Below are 26,550 nucleotides of genomic sequence, written 5' to 3' on the forward strand. Positions count from 1 at the left end.
TCTCTCCCCAAGTCCCTCCCTCCCCAAGTCCCCACACACACGCACAAGCTCTGTTGAAAATAGCTGATCTACCAGCTCACGTTATGCAGCTGAAGACATGATGAGCAGCACCCACTCACCCGGGCCAGGCCAGCTGCAACTAGTTAAAAATCAGCGGGTTTCATTCGCGCAAAACATTCAGCGAAACCGTTTGCAGGATCAATCTCCTCTCCAGAGAAGGTCTGCCGCGGCAATCGCGGCATGCAGCCCGTCTCTTTCTGCTTGCAGCGACCCACGCAACAAAGCTAGTCGCACACTATCGCTCCGACACGCGACGCATTATTTTCAGATCGTTATTCACGTTGTGACACAAGTAGTCTATAAATCATTCAAAGATAATCACTGTTTGTAAAAAGTAAACACTAGCGCAAACAACAATCTCTGCTCCACTTCCATCTACATTCTACAACATCCTCTTCAGTTTCTCCACGGGGAAGATAATGTTGTTGTTGTCAATCTGTGGGCCGAGACCCCCAGAGAGGTCGCCAAATGATTTTGGGAGGGTCCCCAGTCACTCCCCAGATGACCGTGAAGTCATAATTTAAGGACTTAAGACCTTTAATACCTCAATAAAGAAAAAAGCCCATTACCTCATAAAAAGTAATCAACAAACTATATTATAAAAACAATCATTAGCCAAATAATATCTAACATATAATTTAGCGAATGTCTGTCTGAGTGTCTGAGTGTCTGAGTGTCTGTCTGTCTGTCTGTCACAGCGTTTCTCCTCAGTGGCTGGAGCAATTGATCTGAAATCGCATCACCATTAGCATATGAACACACCTGACACAACTGTGAAGCCCTTTTTTCACTTTCACAAATCGTTTAATTGATATTAATTTATTAGTGAATTAATTTTTCCCATTGACTTATAATGGGAATCGCAAAAACTCACATTCAATATTTTTTTTCTCGCAAACCATAGGGGCTACAGTTACAAAACTCTGAGAGGAGATTTATAATGATATCAAGGATTAAATAAAAAATAACTTTGTCAGTTGGCCTCATGGTGGCGCTATAACAGTCCACTTTACGTTTCGGCCTGTAACTCTTGAACCGTAGGTCGGAAAATTAAAATTATTTTTTCCCTGGATTCCGTGGGTCGAGACGCATCTCCCGATATAGGCCACGCCCATTTGCGCCAGGCTAGATTTTCCGCCATCTTGAATTTTCTCCAAAACACACTTTTTGCTCCTTTTCCTACATATTTTCTTCAAATGTCGCAAAAAGCGGTATACATGATCTATGAACCCATGCAATGAATATACTCAAGGGATATGTCGATAGTCTGTACCGTTCGTTCGTAACGGGCTTCCAAAGTTATTAGCAGGATGGGACCGCAAACAATAGCCGTAAAGCACAAACAAATTGTCGAGTCAACACTGAATTTTAACCAAGGGTCGCGGGTGGCATACTCAACGAATCCCCAAAAGCATTTCCACTCTGCCTCATGGTGGCGCTATAACGGCCTACTTGCCTTGTAACTCTTGAACCGTAGGTCGAAAAAGTAAAATTCTTTTTTCCCTGGATTCCTTGGGTCAATATGCATCTCCCCATATAGGCCCCGCCCATTTGCGTCAGGATAGATTTTCCGCCATTTTGAATTTTCTCCAAAACACACTTTTTGCTCCTTTTCCTACATATTTTCTTCAAATGTCACGAAAATGGGTACACATGATCTCTGAACCCATGCAATGAACATAGTCAAGGGATATTTTGATAGTCCATACCGTTCGTTCGTAACGGGCTTCCAAAGTTAGCGGGAGGGGCCCGTTTTGCAAACAATAGCCATAAATCACAAACAAAACGTCGAGTCAACACTGAATTTCTGCCACAGGTTGCGGGTGGCTTACTCAACGAATCCCCAGAAGCATTTCCAATTCCACCCGTAGAGGGCGTCACAAACGCGCAAAACGTAACCGTTTGGTTCCAAAACGCGTTTTTCAGGCGGACCGACCCTCTCAAAAAGAAACACAGACTACTCTGCGGATGGTCTCACGGTCCAAACCGCTGCACACACACACACACACACACACACACACACACACATAGCCATTAAACGAAACGGGTATTTCTTACATTGATGCTCCTACATATTATCATGCAAGTACCAGTTAAAGTTACTTTCCATCCCTCATATACCGTGTGCACAGTGCACATCCCATAACCCACACACTGCACATTTCGGAGCTCATATCTTTGAACGGGTAAGGACTAGTTATAATAAAGAGGGAAAATAGCCGATCTACAAGCTCACAACACTTAAAAATGTTTTATTGGGGAACCATCCTAATTTTCTGGGACCCATTTACATTGAAAAACTAGCAACATCACAGCAAGTAGAAAGTTCAAATGAACGGTAATTAAAAAAATTGCAATTTTACGATTATGAGGGCAAGTGGCCATGACCTGAGGGCAAGTAGAACATGACCTGTACTTGCCCGACGGGCAAGTGCCTCTGAGATCTTAGTGTCAACCCCTGCCTACAGGCAGTGATGGAAAAGTAAGCAGTAATCAAAGTATAGTCGCCAGCGGATAAACTCCTTTTGTGCGCGGCTGACTAAAAACGCAGAGAGCGCATTCTGTCCCAAAGCCAGTGACGCGCCTGTCACTCACTTCCAGAACCCCTCCCGTTCCGCTTTTGAATCATCCGATTGGACAAAGGGGGAAAACCGGAGAATTTATCTGCTCCAGCATAAACGCAAAGTCCTCTACTGGCATGAAACCCGCTCCATTCCCATTGACATACATTGGCGGAATGGGGAATCCATTCTCATAGGTAGTACTTTTGTGTGGCTGCAGCCTTACAAGTCTGGAATTCCAAAATTGACTTGACCCGACTCCAAAATTGACTTGAGTAAAAGTACAAAAGTGTTTCAGAATGTACTTAAAGTACCAAAAGTAAAAGCACTTGTAATGCAGAATGTCCCGTTTCACGTTTTCAAATGCATAACAATCAATTGAAAAAAAAAGCCGTGTCAAATAGCCGATCTACAAGCTCTGCTTGTAGATCGGCTATTTGACACGGTGAATAGCCAAAATGTATATACGCCTCAAGTGGTTAATGTGTGTTTTGTAACAATAATCAAAATCTACAAAGTAACTAGTAACTAAAATGTTAATATCATTGCAGTGGAGTAAAAGTACAATATATGGATCTGAGATGTAGTACTGGTAATTGTAATTACTGGTACAAATAACTCAAAATTGTACTTAACCACAGTACAGTACTTACAGTAAGTAAATGTACTTAGTTACTTTCCACAACTGTACCAACATCTGCCCGTCAACAAAATGTCTGTCACACACACACACACACACACACACACACACACACACACACACACACACACACACACACACACACACACACACACACACACACACACACACACACACACACACACACACACACACACACACACACACACACACACACACACACACACACACACACAGTTAGTGAGACTGCACCGGGTTTTGAACCCACATGGATGACCTCAGGGATCCATAAAAAAAATCATGCTTCTATACTAGTGTCTTTTCAGTTTTCTGTTATTGTGGGGACGCTTTTGCTTTGCTTTCGCTGTCTTTCACGTTTTTTCTTATTATTTTTATTATTTATTTTTTCAAGATTCTTTTCAAAATGATTTCAAAACTTTGCTCCAACCAGTGGTCATCGCCATGTTGGCTTGTGGTGAACATTTTGTCAAAATTATATATATATTTTTTTGCCACGGACATACAAAATGAGCAAACAATACTATTACCAGAAGCGCATACAGAGATAGCCCTGAATGGCTTAATGACCAAAACAGGTCTGTAACTCTGAGAGTGTACCAATGAAAACTTGGTAAGCTACAAGCTCACTTGTAATTTGCCATATTAACACGTTTTGCTGGGGACCCCCTAGGAACCCTTTCAAGGACCACTGCTGTACAGTACCTTACGTTAAGATCTATTCGAAATGATAGTGGAGAGCAACTTCCACTTGACAGAACAATGTTTCACTTGTAGTCGAGTTCATATTTCACCAGCAGTATATCTACACTGTGACTCCAGCACTGGGGTTGAAGACTTTGTCCACCACGGCTAAAGTTTACTATACGTCCTGGTTCTTCCTCCACCATCAGCTGCCATCGAAGACATTCTGTCGGGTCATTATGGTTCCCAAAGCGGTGTTGATGGGGTCACAGACAAAGGGCAAGAGGGTTAAAAGGATCCCTGGCTGGCTAATACGCCTTAATACATTAACACTTAATACTTTTAACAGAGGGAGGTATTGGGCTCTTACCCAACGGTCAGCACCAAATTCAGGCGCTGCTCTAAAACAAGTGATCGGTCACAGACCCAGAGTAACCCAGCTACTACAATTGTCAATATTCTTCCTTTTGACACCTACAACAACCCAACCCTCCACACATCATGATTAGAAAAGGACAGGGATAAGCGTGTACACTTAAAAATGTATACGCCACTTGCAATTTGTGTCGGAACGCGCCACGAGCGAGAGCTACTTGAGAGGAAGGCGGCTCTGTTGACTTGAACGGAATTGATCCGGCTTGTTAATAATAGTTCACACTGAAGAAGGCATGGATAATCCCGAAACGTTCCATGTGATCTCGATGACATGGAAGAATGTGATCCTCTTCATCTAGACTTGAACAGTTTCTTCCACCTTCCTCTTTGCCAACGTGATAAAATCCCAACCTTCCTCGCCATGGCCGTGGCGATCCAAAGGAATCGGCCGGGAACTTTCACTTTCAAACGTTCGCAATCTAACAAGCTCACTACAAGCCTGTAGATTAAAAAAAAGTGATTTATTTATTGTTGACGTCCCTACCACCTCAGGAGTGGTTCTAAATGTAGACGTAATACTTCACAGAACTTCACTTTTTTTGAAAGTGTCAGTAATATCGGAGGTGGTTTTCCCGGATTATTATAACCCTTTTGTATTATACAGATCTTTGCCGTTGTTGCGGCAGAACGCAGCCAGATTATGAATGGAAATCAAAAAAATAAAAAATTTCATTAAGCTACAGTATATGAACCAGAGGAACAATGTTAAAATCCCCGTCCATTCACTTCAAGCCTGCTCAACAGCAGCACCACTGGGGTGGCTGCGTCGCCGTGCTCACATGGGGAACAAACAAATCCACGCTCGTATGGACACAAACACGCGCGGTCAGCTGTTGGAGCGGCGCGCACGCGGCAGCGCTCACGGGTCCTCGGCAGCGCTCACGGGTCCGCGGTCGAGCAGTCCACGGCGCCGAAGCCGCTCAGCGTGACCTTCCCCTTCCTCTTGAGGTCGTGCTCGGCGCCGGGGCTCATCATGCGCTGCACCAGCAGCTTCTCGTAGAGCAGCGGGTGGTAGGCGCCCAGCGTGCACGCCGCGTCGTAGTAGCGCTCGTGGTAGTGGCACAGGTCCGTCTGCCGCACCGACGGGATGTACTCGTACACGTCCACCTCCCGGCACAGGGACATCATCAGCAGGATGCCTGGGGGTGGGAGGGATCAGAACACGCACACGCACACACACACACACACACACCATTTTTAGGAAAGGCCATATCACGCAAACAGACACAGCCTCTGTGATACCGTAGAAGAAGAAAAAAATTGTCAATCGGACAAATGGTTCTAAAGTTGGAGGAGAATGAAAAAACCCTGCTCCAGCATTGTTTACAATGGAGTGTTTTCTCTCTCTCACACACACGGTCATAGTCTACCCTTTAAAAAGAAAAAAGGAAATCCCCCCCCCCCCCTCCCCTTTGAGAACCACTGATCTACAGTACAAGCTCACAACGGACGGTGTGAAAAGGTAATAAATAATTGATAGCTGCAGCCCTAACACACACCGCCCCCCGCCCACGGCCACACAGATGATTCAGTCACCCTAACACACACCGCCCCCCGCCCACGGCCACACAGATGATTCAGTCACCCGATGCCTCAACGAGACTTTGGCGAATAAGTAAACCCCGCTTGTAGATCGTCTATTTTCACAACTTTCTGGTGACACAATTGGACGATTAATTTATGACAAAACTGTCAAAAGAAAGGCTTGTTTTGACATTTCCGCGCATGCCCCTGGCCCAGCCATCAGGAACAGAAGTGGACGGGGTTAGCACTTTAAATCAATCCACCACTTGCAATTCATGTCAGGTAACGAGCGGGCCTATGACAGAGGAGGAAGGTGGCCTATTGACTTGAACAGGATTGATTTGGCAGCATGTAATTGCTGCCACCTTCCTGCTGTTGAGGACGTGATAACTGTAGGCCTGTGAAGGCAGTTGGTCCTCAGACATGTTCCCCATAACTCTTTTACTGCCAGATGTAGGCTAAGCTAGGTTAATCATCTGCTCTGCTCTTGCCTTTAGAAATTAATAGAATATTATCCATCCATTATGTTCATCCGTAGGTGTTGTTAAAAGACCGTCGCGGGGGGGAAAACGGCGTGCCGTGGTGGATTGATTTAAACACCAAAAGAAAAGTATTGCAGGTCTGCCAGGCCATTTTGACCATTTCTGGAGGGACGCTACCCACACGTTTGGTTGTGTTGCTCATTCCACGAATGCCAGATCCTTACAAGCTGTATCTCGTTGTAAAGGTGAGAAATCAACGATAACAATGATATCAAACACAATACCATTTGGCATAATTAAGGAGGAGCAACACAGCCAAACTCGTGGGTAGCGTCCCTCCAAAAATGGTGAAAATGGCCTGGCAGGCCTGCATTACTGTTCTTTTGGTGTTTGCCTGTGTTGCTCATTCCACGAATGCCAGATCCTTGCAAGCTGTACCTTGTTGTACAGGTGACGAATCAATGATAAAAATTATATAAAACACAATACAATTTGGTATTATTAAAGGGGAGATATAATTAATTATTAATATGTTTCCTTTCTTTTTGTGCTGAGTTTTATATATAAATAACACTGTCTAACTACCACAGCCGTTGCATGTTTAGCCGCTCATAATGTTCAGACGCCATAGGACAAACCATCTCACCTTGGAGTGTGTGTTCTGTGCGCTGCAACCCGGCGCCGCTTTGATGTAGATTGCTTTGTGTTGTCTTGAGCTCGCACCACAATCCCTCGACTGCCTGGGCGCGCTATTTGCTTTGTTTGCAGCTGTACTTTTTGATTTATGACGGAGAAGCCAAATTTACATATTTTCCATCTAGCAAAAATCAAACTCTTTCAGAATGCGAATGTGAATATTACCAGTGGTTAAAAGTAACAGAGTACATCTACTCAAGCTACTGTGTGGTTTTGAGGTAATTGGGGCGACACCAAGGGATATCTATCTATTACAGCCATCTTGCCATGACTACAATTCCCAGAAGTCAAATTCCCCCAAAAGCTAATAGGAATAATCTACAGGCGTGATTTTGAGCTTGTAGATTGTTGAATATACACTAACCATTATTACACTGTGTAATAATTTTGTCATTAGCTGGGTGTAATTTACACCCATCTCTCTCTCACTGTAACTCTCTCACACTCATAAGTAGTTAATAAAGCATCACAATCATTGTAACTACTTTAATAAAGTGACTTTATCCGTGTGTGTGTGTGTGTGTGTGTGTGTGTGTGTGTGTGTGTGTGTGTGTGTGTGTATCTGTAGTATAACGAAGAAGTCAACATCAGTGGTGAATGTACACTAACTGTAATTACACCCATCTCTCTCTCTCCCCCTCTCTCTCTCAATTTCCAATTCAAAGGGGCTGTATTGGCATGAGAAAACATATGTTTACATTGCCAAAGGAACAATACAATGAAAATTAAATAATGCATGTACAATTGAAAGGGAATAGATCTGATATGTACACCAGTAAGACCCCCTAATCGGGAGATAAGCGACCGTTAGGTCGCAGCGTGGTTTTAGGGCAAATGTGTAGGAGTAGTAGGGATGGGTATCGAGAACCGGTTCTCGTTGAGAACCGGTTGCCCGTGGTTCGGTTCCATGGAATCGTTAGCCAACGTCCTTAACGATTCTGCTATCGATTCCTGCATATGCGCGATGACATAACACACGCGCCGCGCTGCCTTGTTTAGACGCAGGCTCAGCCAACATGTTGTCTAAACAGAGGCGTTCTAAAGTCTGGCTGTATATTTCACGAGAATGTTCATGTTTTGATAATGAGGCGTCAGCTTTCCTAGTTAAGTTGTTAGTTACTCAAGCTCACTGCATTAACGGACAAGTCTCCCGCCGAGCTAGAGTGCCCAAAAAAGTTTGTTTTGCAAGCCCCGCCGCCTCCCACGTTCTTACTACAAAACGCGCTACATGTCCAATGTGCTCCGTGTTGCTAAATGCTCCCCTATATCACATGTGCAAGAAAGAAAAGTATGTAAATCCTTTGATCCAAACTGTTGAAGACAGTGCTTCTGCTTTAGTTGTGTACAGCAGCAGCTCCGCGACCGACAGAGAGTAGGCTTATACAGGGGCGCTGGAACAGCCTGGAAGGGGGGTGCTGAGGGTGTTTCCAGGGGCGCTGCAAGGGGGGGGTGCTGTGCTCCCGATGTTGTAGTGTGTGTGTGTGTGTGTGTGTGTGTGTGTGTGTGTGTGTGTGTGTGTGTGTGTGTGTGTGTGTGTGTGTGTGTGTGCATGCGTGTGTTGCACCGTGTGCTAAAATAACTAATAAACAGTTACTTGTTACACCGTTGTGTGGGAAATAAGCACCCAAAACAGTAATAAAAATAACCCAAACCTCTCTAGAAAAAGAAGAAAAGGAGTGGAGGAGGTAGAAAAGACTATTGGCCACTATTTCTGACCAGCTGAGAATCGATAAGAGAATCGATAAGGAATCGAATCGATAAGCAGAACCGGAATCGGAATCGGAATCGCTAAAATCTTAACGATACCCATCCCTAAGGAGTAGTGACCAAAAATGTGTTTGAAAGAATCAGCCTAATGGTGGCGCTATATGGGACAGATCCATGTTGATGAGATGAGTGTAGACATACTGTGTACCCATTTGCGTAATTTTAGGGCGAAATCTGTAGGAGTAGTGTCCAAAAATGTGTTTTAAAAAATCGGCCTGAAGGTGGCGCTAAATAGGACAGATCCATGTTGATGACATGAGTGTAGAGCATGTGTGTACCGATTTGCGTGATTTTAGGGCAAAATGTGTAGGAGCAGTGTCCAGAAATGTGTTTTGCAAGAATCGGCCTCATGGTGGCGCTAGAAGAGGGCCATGTGAGAATTGATGGGTGGAGGTTGTAGTTTGGCAGGCAAGGACTGTGTGTGCAACATTTGGTATGGATCGGGGCAACGGTTGCGGAGATATGAGCAGGGCAAAAGTGTGACGTGTGACAGACAGACTTGACAGACAGCTGGTCGAGGTTTTGATAGTAACTACGACCTGACGGTCGCAACAAAGCCGTTACATGGCAACCAAGGGAGATTCTACCGACAAAACCATAAGAGCTGTGCATTTGCTGTCAGAAACAGTTAACCTTTCCACGTGGGAAAGGTAAGCTTTTGCAAAGTTGTGCACGAATAGCGTCTGTTTTTCAAAAGTGTGCCGTCCAGAGACAAAAATAATCAACCCGTCCATCTTGTCGGTGGCAGCCTGGACTATTGGGAATAACTCGGGAAAGTCATTCAACGGCATTAAATGAGTTAACACGATATCTCTCCCTCTCTCCCCCCTCATCTCTCCCTCTCCAATCTCAGTTCTACCGGTGCTTCCTCATCCTGTTCCACTGCAAGCACCCGTCGGCGGAGAACGGCCACTCGGTGGCGTCCAAGACCACCGTTATCCAGCTCAACAGGCGGCCGCCGCCCGCCGCCGGCAACCCGGGTGGCGGCACCGCCGGCGTCGGACACGCGCCGCCGCACTCGCCGCGCTGCTACGAGCACAGCGAGGCCAACGGCAAGGAGGAGGTGTGCGTCAGCCCCGTGCACTCGGCGCTGTCGGACAAAATGGAGGCGTTGGCAGAGCAGCAGCAGCGCCTGGATCTGCCGGATATCGTCTCGTGAAGAGATGATAAAGGTACTATAAAGGGGGCGGGACTATGAATGACGGCTTCCCCTCGTGTTTCGGCCGTTCGCCAGAGTGTGGTGGTGCGTTTCTCTTTTTGGTTATTTCAACTTGAGCGGTTTTAACCGCTTTCGAACCTGGCGTCCTCGTTTTTGGAACTTTACACAGACCAAAAATTTATGAAAGAAGCCGACCGACCGACTGGCTCACTGCTGTGAGCTCGTAGGGCAGCGATTTTCACCATGCCATACTGTCGTACGATGAAGTGGAAAAAATAGCATTAAAAGTTGACACCTCACTCTACTGTACGTTCAGGCAGGACGTAACAAAAAAGAAAGCACAGCAGTGCCGGGATTTGTTCACGCGCCAGCAGCACTCGGACCACCAATGTTAAGTTACTGATGAATTGAGTACAATGGACCGCAATGGAACCAAGCTTTTTGTGTTATCCTTTCAGCATAACCTTTGACTATACTTCCTGTACTGTTAACAATCCTGCTAATAAATTATCAAAACGCTCACTGTCGCTGTCATGAAACCTTTTTTTTTCCGGAACGAAGACAGATGACTTTGTTGGAAATCATCCAGAGAACAACGGCAAACTCACCCGAGTACCAGAAAAAAAAAAAATTACAGAATAGAAATTAAAGCGAGATGACGGCCACAAAGTGAGAGAACTCGACGAGGACCTTTAGACATGGGCGTCATCCAAGATTCTCAGTGCAGTGCTCATGTGCAATGTCACCCCAAACCTCTGTGTTGTGCCATGATTCTGGCCCTTATCAAAAGGCGTCTTTGGTATTTTACCGATGTAAGACCTCACGAATGGGCCTCCTATAAAGTATAACCTGTTCGTGGAAGAATGTTGTTTGCATTGCGAGGTGTTCAAAGCATATGGTTCGTTCGTCCATCGCTGGTCTGTTATGTCTTTGCCGTAGATATTATATATGTATATACATAGATATATTACAGTTAAGGCATTGGCTGCTGCTGCTCATTGAAGCCATGTGTCACCGCCACCATGGTTATAGGGCATAGCAGCGGCAGCCATTTTCTGATTCCATCATTCCAGACCCCATTAATTTTCCCCATAGAGATTTCCAAAAATATTTGTATTGTTATTGTTATTTTTAGCCTAGAATCAAGCCATCCAGGATCCTACATTTTTATCCCACGATTTTATAACCCACTTCTCACCCAGTGCCAATTGCCTAAGCTGTAATCCTGAGCGCTGCTCTCCCTCTGCCAACCTGGGGAGGACCCCGAACTGAGCTAATGTGCATGAGGAGTGCGCAGGCCGCTTCGTATCACCTGACGGGGGAGCTTCCACGGTTGGACATAGCGTGTGGAAGTTATTCCAGTTCCTTTCCCCTCCATCAGGCGCCCCAGATGGCCAGGGGAGGCATTATAGAGATCAGGATTACTGCATGTTTTTGTGAGGGTACCTACCCTAGGAGACATGGGGAGAACATGCAAACTCCACACAGAAAGGCCCTTTCGCCACACCTAGGGTGTGGGCGCTGATGATGCGGAGGATGATGCCCCCAGCGCTCCCAGCGTCCCCCGGCGGGAATCGAACCCAGGACCGATGTGAGCTGTGAGGCGACAGCGCTACCGACTGCACCACCGTGCCCCCTAGAGCCAGTCCCTTTCTGAGGACTAGAGGGGCGGATACAATTTAGCGCTGGAATCCAATGCCGGCTCCCTATTGGTTCACGAGCTGTGTGCTACGATCTGTGTGCCCGCCCCCACTCCCCATAGCACACAGCTCAGAGAGCGACGCCCCCTGCCCCTTGGTTGGGGGATTCCCACTTCCTATGCATAGCATGAAATGTCAACACTCAACAGATTAGCCCAGGCTTTTATTTTTGAGCCGAACGTGAATGATGGTGAATCATGACCATAGAATATCCGATTCTGTGAAAAAACGAAGGCCATGACCATAAAAAGGGTTTATGGTCATGATTCACCAGGATCCTGGATGGCTCGATTCTTTGATATAAATATTTTTGGAAATCTCGATGGTAAAAATGAATGGGGTCTGGAACCAGGCACGTGTACACATAGACATCAAAGGGGGCTTGAGCCCCTGCCCTTTTATCCATCTGTAAAAAGTGCCCTCTCCAGACCATGAATGCAGTTTTTACTATGGTGAAAGAAATGCAAATGCCCTCTTTCCATGCCATACCTGAAGGCAGCATTCAAGAGAATTGCTTTGTCCAAACTCTCCTGAACTTGAATGCAGCATCTTATGTTGAAAGAGTTGCCCTCTCTGTGTTAATGCCATACGCCACATCTCCAGTATTCACTTGATTATGCCTAGTTTAAACCGAAAATAGCCGACCTCAAAGCTCACAACGCGTCGCAGCGCAACGCGCTGTGAGCTTGGAGGTCGATATTTTCAATATTCTCTGCACGTCCATGTCTGGAATGATGGAACCAGAAATTAGGGCTATGCTATGCCCTATACAGATAAGGCATTGGCTGCTGCTGTTAATTGAAGCCATATGTATCATCATGGCCACCATGGTTATGGGCAAGCCATGACTCCCAATGCATGTATGCCCCACGTACTGTATGTACTATGTCTACTGAAACAAGAGGTCTCTGCACAATAAACCAATTTAGACCTGGAACCTGTATACGTTGTTGTACCTTTCAATCCGGATAGGAACACCTCTGTCTTATTAGCTGTTGCTATGCTGTATATATATTCTCTGTCGGGACAATACCTCTTATCTCCAAATTTTAAAGGTCTTGTGACATGTTTTTTACTAAACGTAAAAGTCTTTATCATGGTCCTTTAAACGGGTATTAACTGAAAAATCCACTCCAGTGAGCCATGGAATGGTGGGGGGGGATTTTTTCATGAAAGGTACCGGTAACTGTTTTTCAGAAAACTCTGGTCAGGATTTAGAAGGTGTTTTTAGAAGCGGTCTCTATGTCTAAATGGGCTAAATGGGACTTATACTTATTATATCAAAGGTGAATTTGAATTGCTTCCTGCAAACGTACATGCTTGATGACATGTACAGTAGGATGTACATGAATAAATACGAGTCTTGATTTAATTCACCCGTGTGATTCCCATAGCTGCACGTTCCTCCAAACACACCTGATTTTAATTACAGGGCTAATCCGTTGTGGACCTCGTTCAAGATGACGTCCAGACAGCGTTTTCCTCGTTTCAAACTTAGATCGGCACTCTAAAATATATATGTTATATCTGAAAACGTGAGGTTTGAAATTAGCAATCTAGTTACAAACATGCCTCACACTGGCCCTCTCTCTCTCCCTTGGGCAGTGTGAGTGACAGCTAGGCTACTTAGCCATTCTGCTGCACACAGCTGCAGTGGAGTGAGAATCCAGTGGTTCACGTAGCCTGAGGGGACGGGAAGTTCTTGAATGGTTGAAACAAGTTTCAAAATGAAGATTTCTTTTTGCATTTGTAGTGCTACAGCGGCCATGTTGAGGACCAACACAGGTGTTCTGATTGGCGTAGAACATTAGTTCTATGCCAGTTAAACAATTGAAACACCTGTTGCTCCTCAACATGGACGGTGTAGGACTACAAATGCAACCCATGAATTAATAAATGGCTGAATGCCTGTCTGTCCGATGTACTGTACTGTATGTCTGATACACCCGACGTCACTGATACTAAACAGTGCCCACATTTAGAGATGACTGACATCACTGATACGCCTGGGTTCTCCAACATTACTTCTGAGACTCCTATACATTCCCTCATACACTGTGCACACACCCCATAACCCAAACTGCACATAATTCCGAGCACATATGTTGGAACGGGCAAGGACTACAGTAGTTGGTAATAAACGGATGTAAAATGCACACACACACCCCCCACACTGTCAGAGGTCCCCTGCAGGTGACTGTGTGAACATGCGTTTAGTCCCCATAAGTATAGCTAGACACACACACACACACACACACACACACACACACACACACACACACACACACACACACACACACACACACACACACACACACACACACACACACACACACACACACACACACACACACACACACACACACACACACACACACACACACACACACACAAAGCCAGCAGCTTATTTCCATTGCAGTCCTTTGATTATTTATGTGCAAATTATCATCACAATCACTTTGACCACATATTTCATATGTTGGCTATTCAGAAATATCAGACATACAACCTCCTGTGCATCACACGCTGTGAGCCTGCTATTATTGGACTTTTTTGTGATCTTGAAAGTATTGGAATATTTTTGGATAATTCTGTATTATTTTAGATTACGGTGAACCATAGATTAGATTACGAGGTTTCTCCCCAAGAGCTAAATGATATGCATGGTCTTCAACTTGCACAATGGAGATACAGTAACAAACTTTACACAAAAAGAGTCTGCAGCAGGTTCATGTAGTTGTACATTAATGGAACAAAAGTTTCTCTCATTTAAATTTAAATGTGACATTTCCATTTCCCACAGCGGACTTATATTTGTAGTACTGGGCATGTCAGCGATGTTTAAATATTTCATATGATGTTAGGATCCAGTGTGTAATTGGACAAAAGAAATGTAAGAGAAAAAGAAAATCCAATTATCAGCGCTGACAATCCGACACGGTAATGGACTCGATCACAATGACCCCCGATCATCACCGCATTTGGGGAGGGGGGTGGGAGGGGGGATTTTCTCACTTCCAACGATAATTGCCTTCATGCACTCCTACAATGGCAGGTCTAGAAGAAGCCACGTGAGATTGAAAAAGTGGAGGAAAGGTTTTAGTGAATACATTATCCTGTTAAAACCGGGAAACCAAACTGTGACAATTTAACTCTTTTACTGCCAGAGTTAAAACATCATCCCACTGCCAACAATCTCGAGCGTTTTTACTAAACTTTGAAGATCCACATACTTTCTTTTTTTCACTGCAAAAATAACATTATATCCGTGATCATCCGGTCTTTAGTTAGGGTCCGTAGAAAAACGCTTGTTTTTACCATTTTTTTCCATTCACAAATGCGCATTTAGTTTATTCGATAAAGCCTCAACATCCACCTCCTCCAAGCGGATAAAAGTGTTTGCGGATAATGAAAGTTTATTCAAATTTTGAAGTGTTTCCATAAAAAGATGTATTCGCAAAACTCTTAATGCGCATTAAGAGACTTTATGGAAACGCAGCTATAGAAAGGTAGACTCTGGGGCATATGCATCACGGGACCGAGGGGTTATGCATCACCTTCGACGTGCAGCGATTCCACGTGCGTCACAGAAACAGAAGTTGGTAGGCCAATCAGAGGCAGGTGGGGGCGGGTCTTTTCGTCAAAACTGCACGCTGTGTTCATGATTTGAGGTATTTTGTTCAAGGCGGATCAATCCTCCAAACTTTGGATGCCAATCATGATGCAATATGGAACATCGAACGGATTCATGTTGATCACATGACTGTAGAGATACTGTCTACCGATTTGAGTGATTTTTTGGACATCTGTAGGAGCTACTGTCCGAATATGTACTGTGCAAAAATCGGCCTCATGGTGGTGCTAGAACAGGCCTGTATGAAAAACACAAACATCTTAAATTACATGGATGCTTTCCCGGTTTTAATGGCATGAGGCTTCTTCTCAAATCTTTGCTTCTGGGGGTCCCTGGAACAAAATATATTGAGATGGGGTCCCCGGCCAAATACATTTATTTCTGGGGGTCCTTGATTTTAAAAGATTGAGAACCACTGATATGGAAAGATACGCTTTTCAATCACAGAAATTGACATTCCTGTACAAAAAAGTGTAGCACCATCTCCTCGCCTGTCCCCCGTCTGTCTCATTTCACGGCACAAAAGAAGCCTCTCATTGTCGGCTCACAATGTCTCCCACATTCATTTTTGAGAACGTCGTCGCTTGTCCGGTGGAAACCTTGTATCTCCAAAACTCGAGCTATTCAATATACTGTATATATATATATACACATCAAAAGTAGCGGATCTACAAGCTTGAAACACGCTTGCAGATCTGCTACTTTTGATGCTCTTGTGTGACCCTGTAGAATGATCAAGTGGGGGCGTTAATTTAGGCTACAAAAACAAAAAAAATGTAGAAGATAGGCGGTCTTCTAAGTGCTTGTCTGGGGTCGTTGCTTGAAAAGGTTGAGAACCGCTTGTAAACCTTTTTCTTTCTTTCTTTAAAATAAAAAGTAAAGTAAAAGTACCACATGATTGTCCTTAAAGGACCACTTCACTTATTTTCATCTTCATACAATTGGTAGTCAGTAATGCTCATGATAAACCATTTAATTTACTCGTTATGTGTCTCAGAGGAAGGCTGTGGACACTTCAGATACCATCCTACCAGTGACATCATCATTAAGCCTGTTACTTTTTCAGCAGTGCTAACCACGCCTACGTCTGGCTTTGCGTGTAGGTCCCTATGTGTCCCCATGTCTGTAGAACGAGACCAACGTCATAGAAAGTACGCAGAGACCGTCATCACCACAGCTGATGTCACGAACAGAACGGCCCATAATACAAGGAGATATGCACGTGTGTCATGTTAGATACCGTGCAAAGTGAGTACCCTTCGCACGGGTGCAAAGTGAGTACCCTTCGCACGGGTGCAAAGTGAATACCCTTCGCACGGGTGCGATTCCATAAAATGGAATATCTGTCGGAGTTGACAAGATGTATTTTTATTGACGCGAGAACAACTGCTAACTTTCCAGGAATAGAAAGCCTGACGTTTCTATTAGCTTGGATTCTCCATTGTTGGTGTCACAGGTAGGCGGGTTTCTGAACTACCGACCGTCCTACTCTGAGACACAGACGGGGTAGACAAAAATGGTGATCATAAGTATGATGAGCATTAATTAGTGAGCACCAACTAAATGAAGATAAGGTTGAAAGTGGTTGAAACCTTGTCCTTTACGTGCAGTAACTTCAGTAAATGCACATAGTTACTTTCCACCACTAATGACAAAGAGTTTGCTCACATTTTAAATTCACAACAGTCTTTTCACTTTTTTTTATTATTTGATTTAGGCAGATAACCTCCAGCCTGGCGAGGAAATTATTTTACTGCTACTGATGACTCACCGGCTCATTTCCTTCTAAATGGGTGGTGGATATAATTATCCCATTAAGACCCGAGGCCGATTCCACAAAACGGCTCCTAAAATGAGTAGTTGTCACACTTTCAAGAAGTTTCACAAAAATGTTCAAAAATAGCAGACGCACAAGCTTGTTGTGATCTTGTACGTTTGCTATTTTTTTTGAATGGCCTATGCTAAAATGACAACAAAATCTACCATTTGCGGATTTCATAAAATAATCTGCCATTATATTGCATTGGCAGAATCCCCTGATCGGCTGGCAACCATACTTTGGTGTGACCGTGCCCTTACAAGTAAAAGTCCGGAATTCGAAATGTAGGCTACTTAAAGTACTAAAAGTATTAAAGTGTTGGCTTCAAAATGTACTTAAAGTACCAAAAGTAAAAGTACAAAATGTTTGAAAATAGCAGATCTGTAGATCTTGTAGATCGGCAATTTTCAAATAGCCATGGTTTAAACTAGGGCTGAAGTGTTTTTTGTATGTTTTACAATACTAGTATACTAGTAACTAAAGTTTTCAAATGAATGTAGTGGCGTAAAAGTACAATATTTGGATCCGAGGCGAGATGTAGTGGAGTAGTAGTTAAAGTATTTGAAATTGGTGCTTTTGAATTTGAAATCCTAAGGGAACGGGACCTACCGATTGGGTGAAGACCGCGTGTTTCAGACCGGAACTTCAAAATAAAACAAGCTAATAGCAAAAGCCATTTCGCCGGGTCTTCAACCACAATATTTGTGACTGGCCTTCTAAATGAGCATCTTTAAATCCCACAGAATGACACCGCAAATACTCCTCTCCTCAGAGGGCATCCAGGCACAGTGAGTCATCGATCGGTTTTGTTAAAGGGCTTATACTGATCTGCACACACACACACACACACACACACACACACACACACACACACACACACACACACACACACACACACACACACACACACACACACACACACACACACACACACACACACACACACACACACACACACACACACACACACACACACACACACACACACACACACACACACACACACACACACGGCATAATTCCAACCCCAAAACCCTAAACCACACCTCTATATTTCTTATAAAAGATGTTCCTCACAACGTCTGTTTCTCAAATTCTAATATTCTTATGGGGACGTCTGGCCCATAAGTATAGTGATACAATCAAGGTAATTTGTTGATAGTTTTAATAATGAAACCTTGTGTGATTTATGCACGCAACCAAATTGAGTGCGGAAGCGGCGATCGGTGACAGCTAATCTGATACATTAGGCTTTGATCACACCGGATGTGTTTGTTTTAACGGGAGAGGAGAGGAGAGGAGAATTTTGAACTGTCATCCTATTGTTTTTATGTTTGTTTTAATGTACAGACACTGACAGTGGTGGAAAAAGTATGTGCATATTTTACTTGAGTAAAAGTATTAATATTGCTATAAGGAAATACTCTGTTACAAGTAAAAGTCCGGAATTCAAAATGTACTTGAGTAAAAGTATGAACGTTTTGGCATCAAAATGTACTTAAAGTACCAAGTACAAAATGTTTGAAAATAGCAGATCTACAAGCTCCGACAACACGATGCGACGCGTTGCGAGCTCGTAGACCGGCTATTTTCAAATAGCCAAGGTATACTGTAAAATAGGCCTAAAGTGGTTTATGTATGTTGTATAATAGTATTATTTATATCTGCCAAGTAACCAGTAAATCTAGTGGAGTAAACGTACAATATTTGGGATTCGAGATGTAGTGGAGTAGAAGTAAAAGTATTGGAAATTGGAAAAACTCATGTAAAGTACAAATACCTCAAAAGTGTACTTAAGTACAATACAATACAAGTAACAAAAGTAAATGTACTTTGTTACTTTACAGTTTACAGCACTGTATACAGATCATACGTTTCTTTGATATTATACTGTTTACTTTAGACTGATAACGGTTTCTTGGTTTACCTGAAGACAATTTCTATGCATTTTATGTATATACCTTGTGTTTGTTTACCTTGCTTACTATTCTGTAAGTCGCTCTGGATTAAGCCGCTACGGTCCTGTACAAAATGCACAACCCCCACTGCCCAAGGGACCTCAGGGATATGCTCCCTCCTCCTTGCGTCAGACAGTGAACCACCCGCCGATGCACAGCCATGCCAGAACATGCTCTCAGCCCCCCCAGGTTCCTATACACGCACACTGGACAGATCTTTTCTCTTCACTGCTGTCCGGGTGTGGAACAGCATACCAGAGCATGGTCGACTCCATCACAGACAATTAGCCTTCAAGCCTTTAAACGCAGAGTTCATAGACATCTCCTGACCAACCCTCACACTTACTGACTGTTGAGCTGCAGTGAACCATATGATTGGCCAATGGATGGTGTATACATTATCTTATATGGCTATTGTTCACAAGTGCATCTAATAAATAAATAAATAAATAAAAAGAGTGTCTGCTCAATACCTGAATTGCACAGAATGGTAATTTTGTGCTAATCAGTCTAAAAGCGCCAAATTTTGCACAGATGTAGCCCAGGGCATGCTCTAATGATTTATTTTTTTCTGGGTATTTAAGTAGGACGTGAGGGGTCTAACTAGGGGTTTCTCATGATGCGGAATCCATTGTAAGCATTTGTTTTGCACAAAAAAACATTCCTTGGGCTACAAATGGCCGCAGAAAACGGTGGTTTAGTGAAGAAAAGTGATGAGTCATCACTTTTCACAGTTTTGTGGGTGTTTTCTTGAGTCATCACTTTTCACAGTTTTGTGGGTGTTTTCTGGGGCCATTTGTAGCCCAAGGAATGTTTTTTTTGTGCAAAACAAATGCTTGCAATGGCTTCCGCATCATGATAAACCCCTAGTTAGTCCCCCCAGGAATCCGCGGAGAAAAATGCTTTATTCCGCGGAGAACAATCCTGATTCTGCGGAATTCTGTGGTGAACAATTCTTGATTCCGCGGACATTAATAAACAACCTAAAATGACCAGTTATCAAGCTAAAAATGATATAGTTCTAATAATCAAGTAAAACCCTTCATGAAATAGCTACAATTAATTGTAATTAGTGGTTAGAATAATCAAATAATCATTTTTGAGAATAAAAATCTAATATTAAATCTATTATTTATTTAATTGTTATTGTTTTTAATAATTACTTTCTGTTGCAAAGACTATATTGTCATGCAAATTAACCAATGCCCATAGTAACCACATTTTAGAGGATAGCCTACCTACTACCTAGTATGGGTGTAATATTTATTTATTCTCTTCTGTATTAGCATTGTTATTGCCAGGACCATTATAGAGGCAGAGAGGAACTATAGATCAGGACACAGTTTCTGTCAGGAACGAATGTGGGACCGGACCAATACAGCGTCAGTGCAACTAGCAGGAGGAAGCTAAGCTATTCCCCAGGCTCTGTATGAAGTGGCCACTTGCCAGACCATGTACACATTGTTTTATAATAGTAGTAATGACTACTCCCGCCGCTCTGCTGCCACTCGCGACCGCTATTCCGCGGACGTCAGAAAAGTCCGCGAACGGCCGAGAAATCCGCGGGTGGTCGCGAATTCCGCGAAAAATTCTGCGATCGCGGAATCGCGGATTCCTGGGGGGACTACCTAGTTAGAACCCTCACATCCTACTTAAATACCCAGAAAGAAAAAAATGTTTTACTGGGTATTTTCCTCCTGTATAGAAAGTCGATGGGAGCCCAACTTGTTTTGGCCGCTGTGGCGACCCCGAAGGTCGCCGACTCGGGCGCCCTAGCAAAATCATTAGAGCAAGCCCTGGGCAAAATTTGGTGCTTTTAGACTGATTAGCACGAAAAGTCCCTAAGGCCTCCGACTATGGTAACATGAGGAACCCACCGATGAATCCAGAGGACGGCGGGTTGGGCTGGATGCTCTCCTGCGTGTTGGCCTGGATCACGTCCCACAGGTCCCAGATGAACGCTGGGTGGAGGATGTAGAAGGGCTGGTCCGGTCGCCGTCTCCGCCGCTCACTGTACGGGGTGAAGAGGTCATAGTCCGGGTTCTCGTACCACTGAGAGGCGGGGAGAGGAGAGCACAGGTAGAGGAGAGAGGAGGGTTAAGCAAATAACAACGGGATTTTGGCCGCCGCTGACGCTAAAACGCGTTGTTTGATATCCAGAGCTTGGCCGCCATTGGCTCGATAACGCGTCGATAGATAGATAGATAGATAGATAGATAGATAGAGAGATAGATAGATACCTTTATTATCCCAGGGGGGAAAATCAGTTGCCCAGAGGCAGCACAGCAGTATAAGGTTATTTACAAAGTTACAGAGAAGTAAGAAAAAAGATAAAGAAAATAAAAAATAAAACAAGAACAGAGTACAGTAAGAGCAAGGTACGTCAAGAAAGGGAACGAATTATAATAATAATAATAATTGTTTGATATCGGACCACGGTCTCCTGCACCCGGTCGTGATGCAGGGACTCATTTTCCCATGATCCATCATCGGGAGATGACGTCATCCGAATATCCGCTTGTCCGTCCAGACCAATGATAGCAAATTCCGAAAAATGAAAATAACTGCTTCTACTTCCATATTGTGTTGATCGTCAAAAAACCTTTTTCGTTTCGATTGTTTTCGATCGTTCCGGTTACAATTTTTCTTTTCCGTGTGAAAGAAGAAATGATCGTTGGATGTTACAAACAGCGCGTTTACACATCGTGACTTCAAAAATAAGGTAAAATCAATGAAAGACGCTGGCAGAAACTTTTTTTTCCATCCTTTTAGCTTCATAGTGTCTTACCGTAAAAAAAGTATTCAATAAATGAATCAGTCAATCACAAAGGAGAAGAGATGGGAATATTAGGAGACCAGTAAGACTCCCTAATCGGGAGATAAGCGACCGTCAGGTCGGCAACCTCATGGTGGCGCTAGAAGAGGGGCATGTGAGAAATGGAGGTTGTGGTTTGCCAGCAACCTCATGGTGGCACTAGAAGGCATGTGAGAAAGGAGGGGTGGAGGTTGTGGTTTGCCAGCCAAGGAGTGTGTGTGCAAAGTTTGGCATGGATAGTGGCAACGGTGGCTGAGATATGACACAAGACAAAATAAATGGTCTTTTAATCACAGCCCTGGTTTACTTTTAAATCATTCACCTTATTAAATGTGATATTATATCCGCTGCTATTTTTAACCGCCTCATTCCACCCCGCTATTATTAACCAAGCACCATTATGTCATTATAGGCATTACCGCGGGAAGTAGGGGTGCTGGGGGGGGGGGGGGGGGGGGCTCGAAACGTGGCGCAAAGTAACTCGTTTCGAGCTTGTAGATCTGCTACTTTTGATGGTAAAGTACCAGTTTTTGGACATAATACGGTATGAGGTTTCCACCCGACAGAGATGAAATGATGACGGTGGGGAGCTTGTACAACAAACCTGTGACGTGCACGAGTTATACAATTAATGTATAAAAGATGTGAATGTGAATATTCAAGGTGACAACTTTGTTATTGACCTACTTAACTGGAAAGTGTTATATGTATCCTGAAAGCATGCATGCAAGGACAAATACTGTACATTGCAGTAACTTTGACAGGGACTGCTGCATTGTTAGTGAGAAGAAACGCCAACAGTAACAAAGGGAAGACACAACATTCCGTCAGAGAGATTATCAAGAAACTGATGTGTTTATTGATTGCCAAGTTACATCATAAGATTTGGTGGCCCCCCCTGTAGTAACTCTGAGGACCCCCTAGGGCAGGGGTTTTCAAAGTGGGTTACGGGGCACCCTTGGGTGCCGTGACGGCAGTCCAGGGGTGCTGCGAGATAATTTGAAAATATTTGGAATTTATTTGGACACTTGAAAAAATATTTAGTATCATTTTAAACTCAAGGTTATTTTCAGTCAGTTCTAACCAAAATGGCTATTCTCAATGTTTTCCTCGCAACATAATCACTAGAATATCGTCACTGTCGGGCAGAAACCTTGTATCTCCAAGTTTCAAATGTGTAAATGTGGTAAAGCAAAGCCCTGCTTCATCATACAAGACTGTCGCACAAAACGAGTGAAAACAGACGATTTACAAGCACACAGCTTGTAGATCTGCTGTTTTCACTAGTTTTGTACATTTTTATAGATGATGAATACAAAACGAACGGTTTTGGACATACAAGGTTTCCACCCGACAATGACGATATGCTATAAATATAAGGTGCTGTGGGTAAAATTATAATGCAGGGGTGCCTCGGATTTAAAACATATTTATGGGGTGCCCTGAGACAAAAAAGTTTGGGAACCCCTGCCCTGCCCTAGGGGTCCTAGGCCCCCTGTTGAAGACCCCTGCTCTTACAACGCTGCTGGACACCATGGTGGCTCAGAGAGGGGGTTCAAAACCCGCTGACCTATTTTTGGAACCATCTATTGACGCCTCTAACAGCCGATCTACAAGATCTGCTGTTTTCACTAGTTTTGTACATTTTTATAGATGATGAATACAAAACGAACGGTTTTGGACATACAAGGTTTCCACCCGACAATGACGATATGCTATAAATATAAGGTGCTGGGGGTGAAAATTATAATGCAGGGGTGCCTCGGATTTAAACAAATATTTATGGGGTGCCCTGAGACAAAAAAAGTTTGGAAACCCCTGCCCTGCCCTAGGGGTCCTCGGCCCCCTGTTGAAGACCCCTGCTCTTACAACGCTGCTGGACACCATGGTGGCTCAGAGAGGGGGTTCAAACCCGCTGACCTATTTTTGGAACCATCTATTGATGCCTCTGCTCCTTCTAATGGACAAAACTTGCATTTGACGCGATTTGCGTGGAAGATCGTTGTGAATCAGCGGCTTAAGTGGAGCCAGCTGTGCTCCAGTATGTGAATGGTAAAGCGAGTGCAATGGGAAATTACTATGTGCAGTGCTCATTTTGTGCTGTGCTTGATAACATACCCCGTTTGCCTCTGCAGAAAGGAGTTTAAAGATCTATTTGCATTTTCGTCGTCTACAAACTGGAACGTATGAATACAAATTACATTTCTGTTTGGATTTGAAGTTGCACAGCTAGGGCAGACATGAAAAATAAGCTAAATATACGAAGGAATGAATGACATATTCACACATTTCATCCACTATATCTTGAAAAGATAGTGTGTTCACACATTTCAAAATGTGTGAACACGTTTCAAAATGTGTGAACATTCTTCACATGGAAACGATTAGGAAAATCATGCAAAACAACTGATTATCTCAAATAATTGTGATTAGACGATTGTGTGATAAGTATGACAGCCCTAAGAGGCAGAGCATTCCGCATATCGGTGTAGTTCTGTGATGATGTAGCTATATTTGATTGCAAGTATGTGTGCGCGCCTTAGTCTAGGGTGGGTTTCTGTGATTTTTGATTATTCTTCCTAGGACTGCATCTCTAACGTCTCACTCTGTAGGCCTATACTGTATGTACATTGACTGCCTGAGAGCAGGGGTAATCAATATGTCCAGATTTCAGATTTTCTTTTTACACAACATTCTAAGGTTCTTATTTTGATCATAAAACCCAATTACTGAATGTCAAGTCTCCAGGTTTTCTTCAGAATATGTATGACACTGATTTAGTATGACGTTATAGCACAGTGGAGTCTACTAGTACTAGTGGTTCTCAAACGTTTTACTTGCAAGGACCACCATAATGTACAAATGGAACCAAATGGACCCTACTTGTCATTGTCAACTCAGTTCCATTTGAAAACTCTGAGTTACGGACCTGTTATGGTCAGTCAGGGCTAGCTTTGTATGTGTTTCTGGAGTGCATGACTGCCTAATAGTTAGCTACTTTGGATCGTTTCTTTAACATTTCCTCAAAAATAGTGGTTTCGGGACATACAGGGTTTCGGGACATACCGGGTTTCCACCCTGCGTACGATCCAACCGACAGTGGCGTTTGCCAAGCTTTGCAAACATTAAACCTGACGGAGAGCGATTTGTGTATCGATCTATTGATTCATCTCAGTGGTGTTCGTGACAGAATATTAAGACGTGTGCCGTGGAATTTCAGTGGATTAGATTACATTGCATTGATCCAGCCACTACTGTCATAGGGTGGCTCGCAACAACCTAGAGCTTCCACTAAGACTTCCTCCACCATCATAAGGGAGCATAAGGCAGTAGGTAGTCAGTAAGAAGGCAGCATAAGGCAGTAGGCAGTTGGCCTGGAAATACAAAATAAGAAAATCACACCTACTGTAGTGTGAAGTGATCGAGGCTATTTATGAGTTAATTGTGGGTTCGCTTTAGCAAGCACACTTAGTTACCCCTTTTTTTGGCACTTCCACATTTTTAGAGCTATAGATTTCGTTCAAACTTCAACTTCAGCTTTACAGTTGTGAGCTTGTATTTTTCTTGTTACAATCTTTTTGAGATAAAAAAATAAATCCAATTCCTATCTTATTATTTATATTACTGCTTGTAATATAAATACTGTAGTAGCAAAGTTCAAAGGACCGTTTCCTGTAACCTTCTAGGAGCACCGCTCAAAAATAGTCTGTGATATTAGTCTGGCCACGTCAGGCTAGTAGGCAGTATAAGGCAGTAGGGAGTCAAAACTAAGGCAGCATAAGGCAGTAGGAAACAGTAATAAGGCAGCAGGGAGTCAGTAATAAGGTAGCATCAGGCAGTAGAGTGTCAGTAACTAGAAAGATGCAATTCTGGGAAATTTCGAGTGTGGCTGCCTATATTATAGCCAAATTGTCATGTGAAGCTCGACCAATCCTCGAGCTAGCATCACTTCCCCATTGAACTCAATGGACTAACTTTTTTTTTAAATAATAATAAATCTGGGCTACTATAATGTGTTTCCCTCTACGCAACCACACTAGGCAGCATAAGGCAGTAGGGAGTCAGTAATAAGGCAGCATCAGGCAGCAGGGAGTCAGTAATAAGGCAGCATAAGGCAACTAAAAAGATGCAAGAAGGCGGGTCTTCACTCGGTAGAACCAGTCGAAGCCCTAGAAGCATTCCTTACTTTATCATTGATCTTAAAATTAATGGGACCATAATTTATTGAACGCATATCAGAATTGTTCTAAATTCCTGTCCTTCTTCTTCTGTCGTGTATCATCGTCATTGATGTCCTGACACCCATGACTGACACAGCTCGGGGTAGGCAACCCGGCTTGGCAAAGATATGCACTCTGCAAAGTGACCAAAGTGTCTTTTACAGATTTTGATTCCTTTTGTGCTCCCCTGAATAGTAACAATAATACAATAGTAGCATGACTATTAATAAAGTATTTGAAACAGGACAAAAGGCATTACATTTCCCTGATTGGCTAACCCAACCCAAGGGGCTTTGCGGATTGGTCAAGCTTTGTGTAAGCGCTTGTGTCACGCTGTACCAATATAAGCGATAGAGTACGCAACAGTCCTCAGTCCTC

At 43.5% G+C, this 26,550-nt stretch overlaps 1 protein-coding gene across 1 annotated transcript in view; it reads right to left on the reverse strand.

Moving 5' to 3' along the window:
* Positions 1-5,277: 5,277 nt before the first annotated feature.
* The window catches only part of LOC308280187 (beta-galactoside alpha-2,6-sialyltransferase 2-like), a gene marked incomplete at both ends in the record, with an annotated part of 47,116 nt that continues 25,843 nt past the window's right edge, over positions 5,278-26,550 (reverse strand). Inside the window, 2 exons of the mRNA XM_080720450.1 lie at positions 5,278-5,537; positions 21,015-21,189. Of these exons, the coding sequence (XP_080576576.1) occupies positions 5,278-5,537; positions 21,015-21,189 (435 nt within the window). The remainder of the gene's footprint in view (positions 5,538-21,014; positions 21,190-26,550) is intronic.

Source organism: Nannobrachium achirus (assembly GCF_963921795.1).
Source record: "Nannobrachium achirus genome assembly, chromosome: 24".
NCBI lineage: Eukaryota > Metazoa > Chordata > Actinopteri > Myctophiformes > Myctophidae > Nannobrachium > Nannobrachium achirus.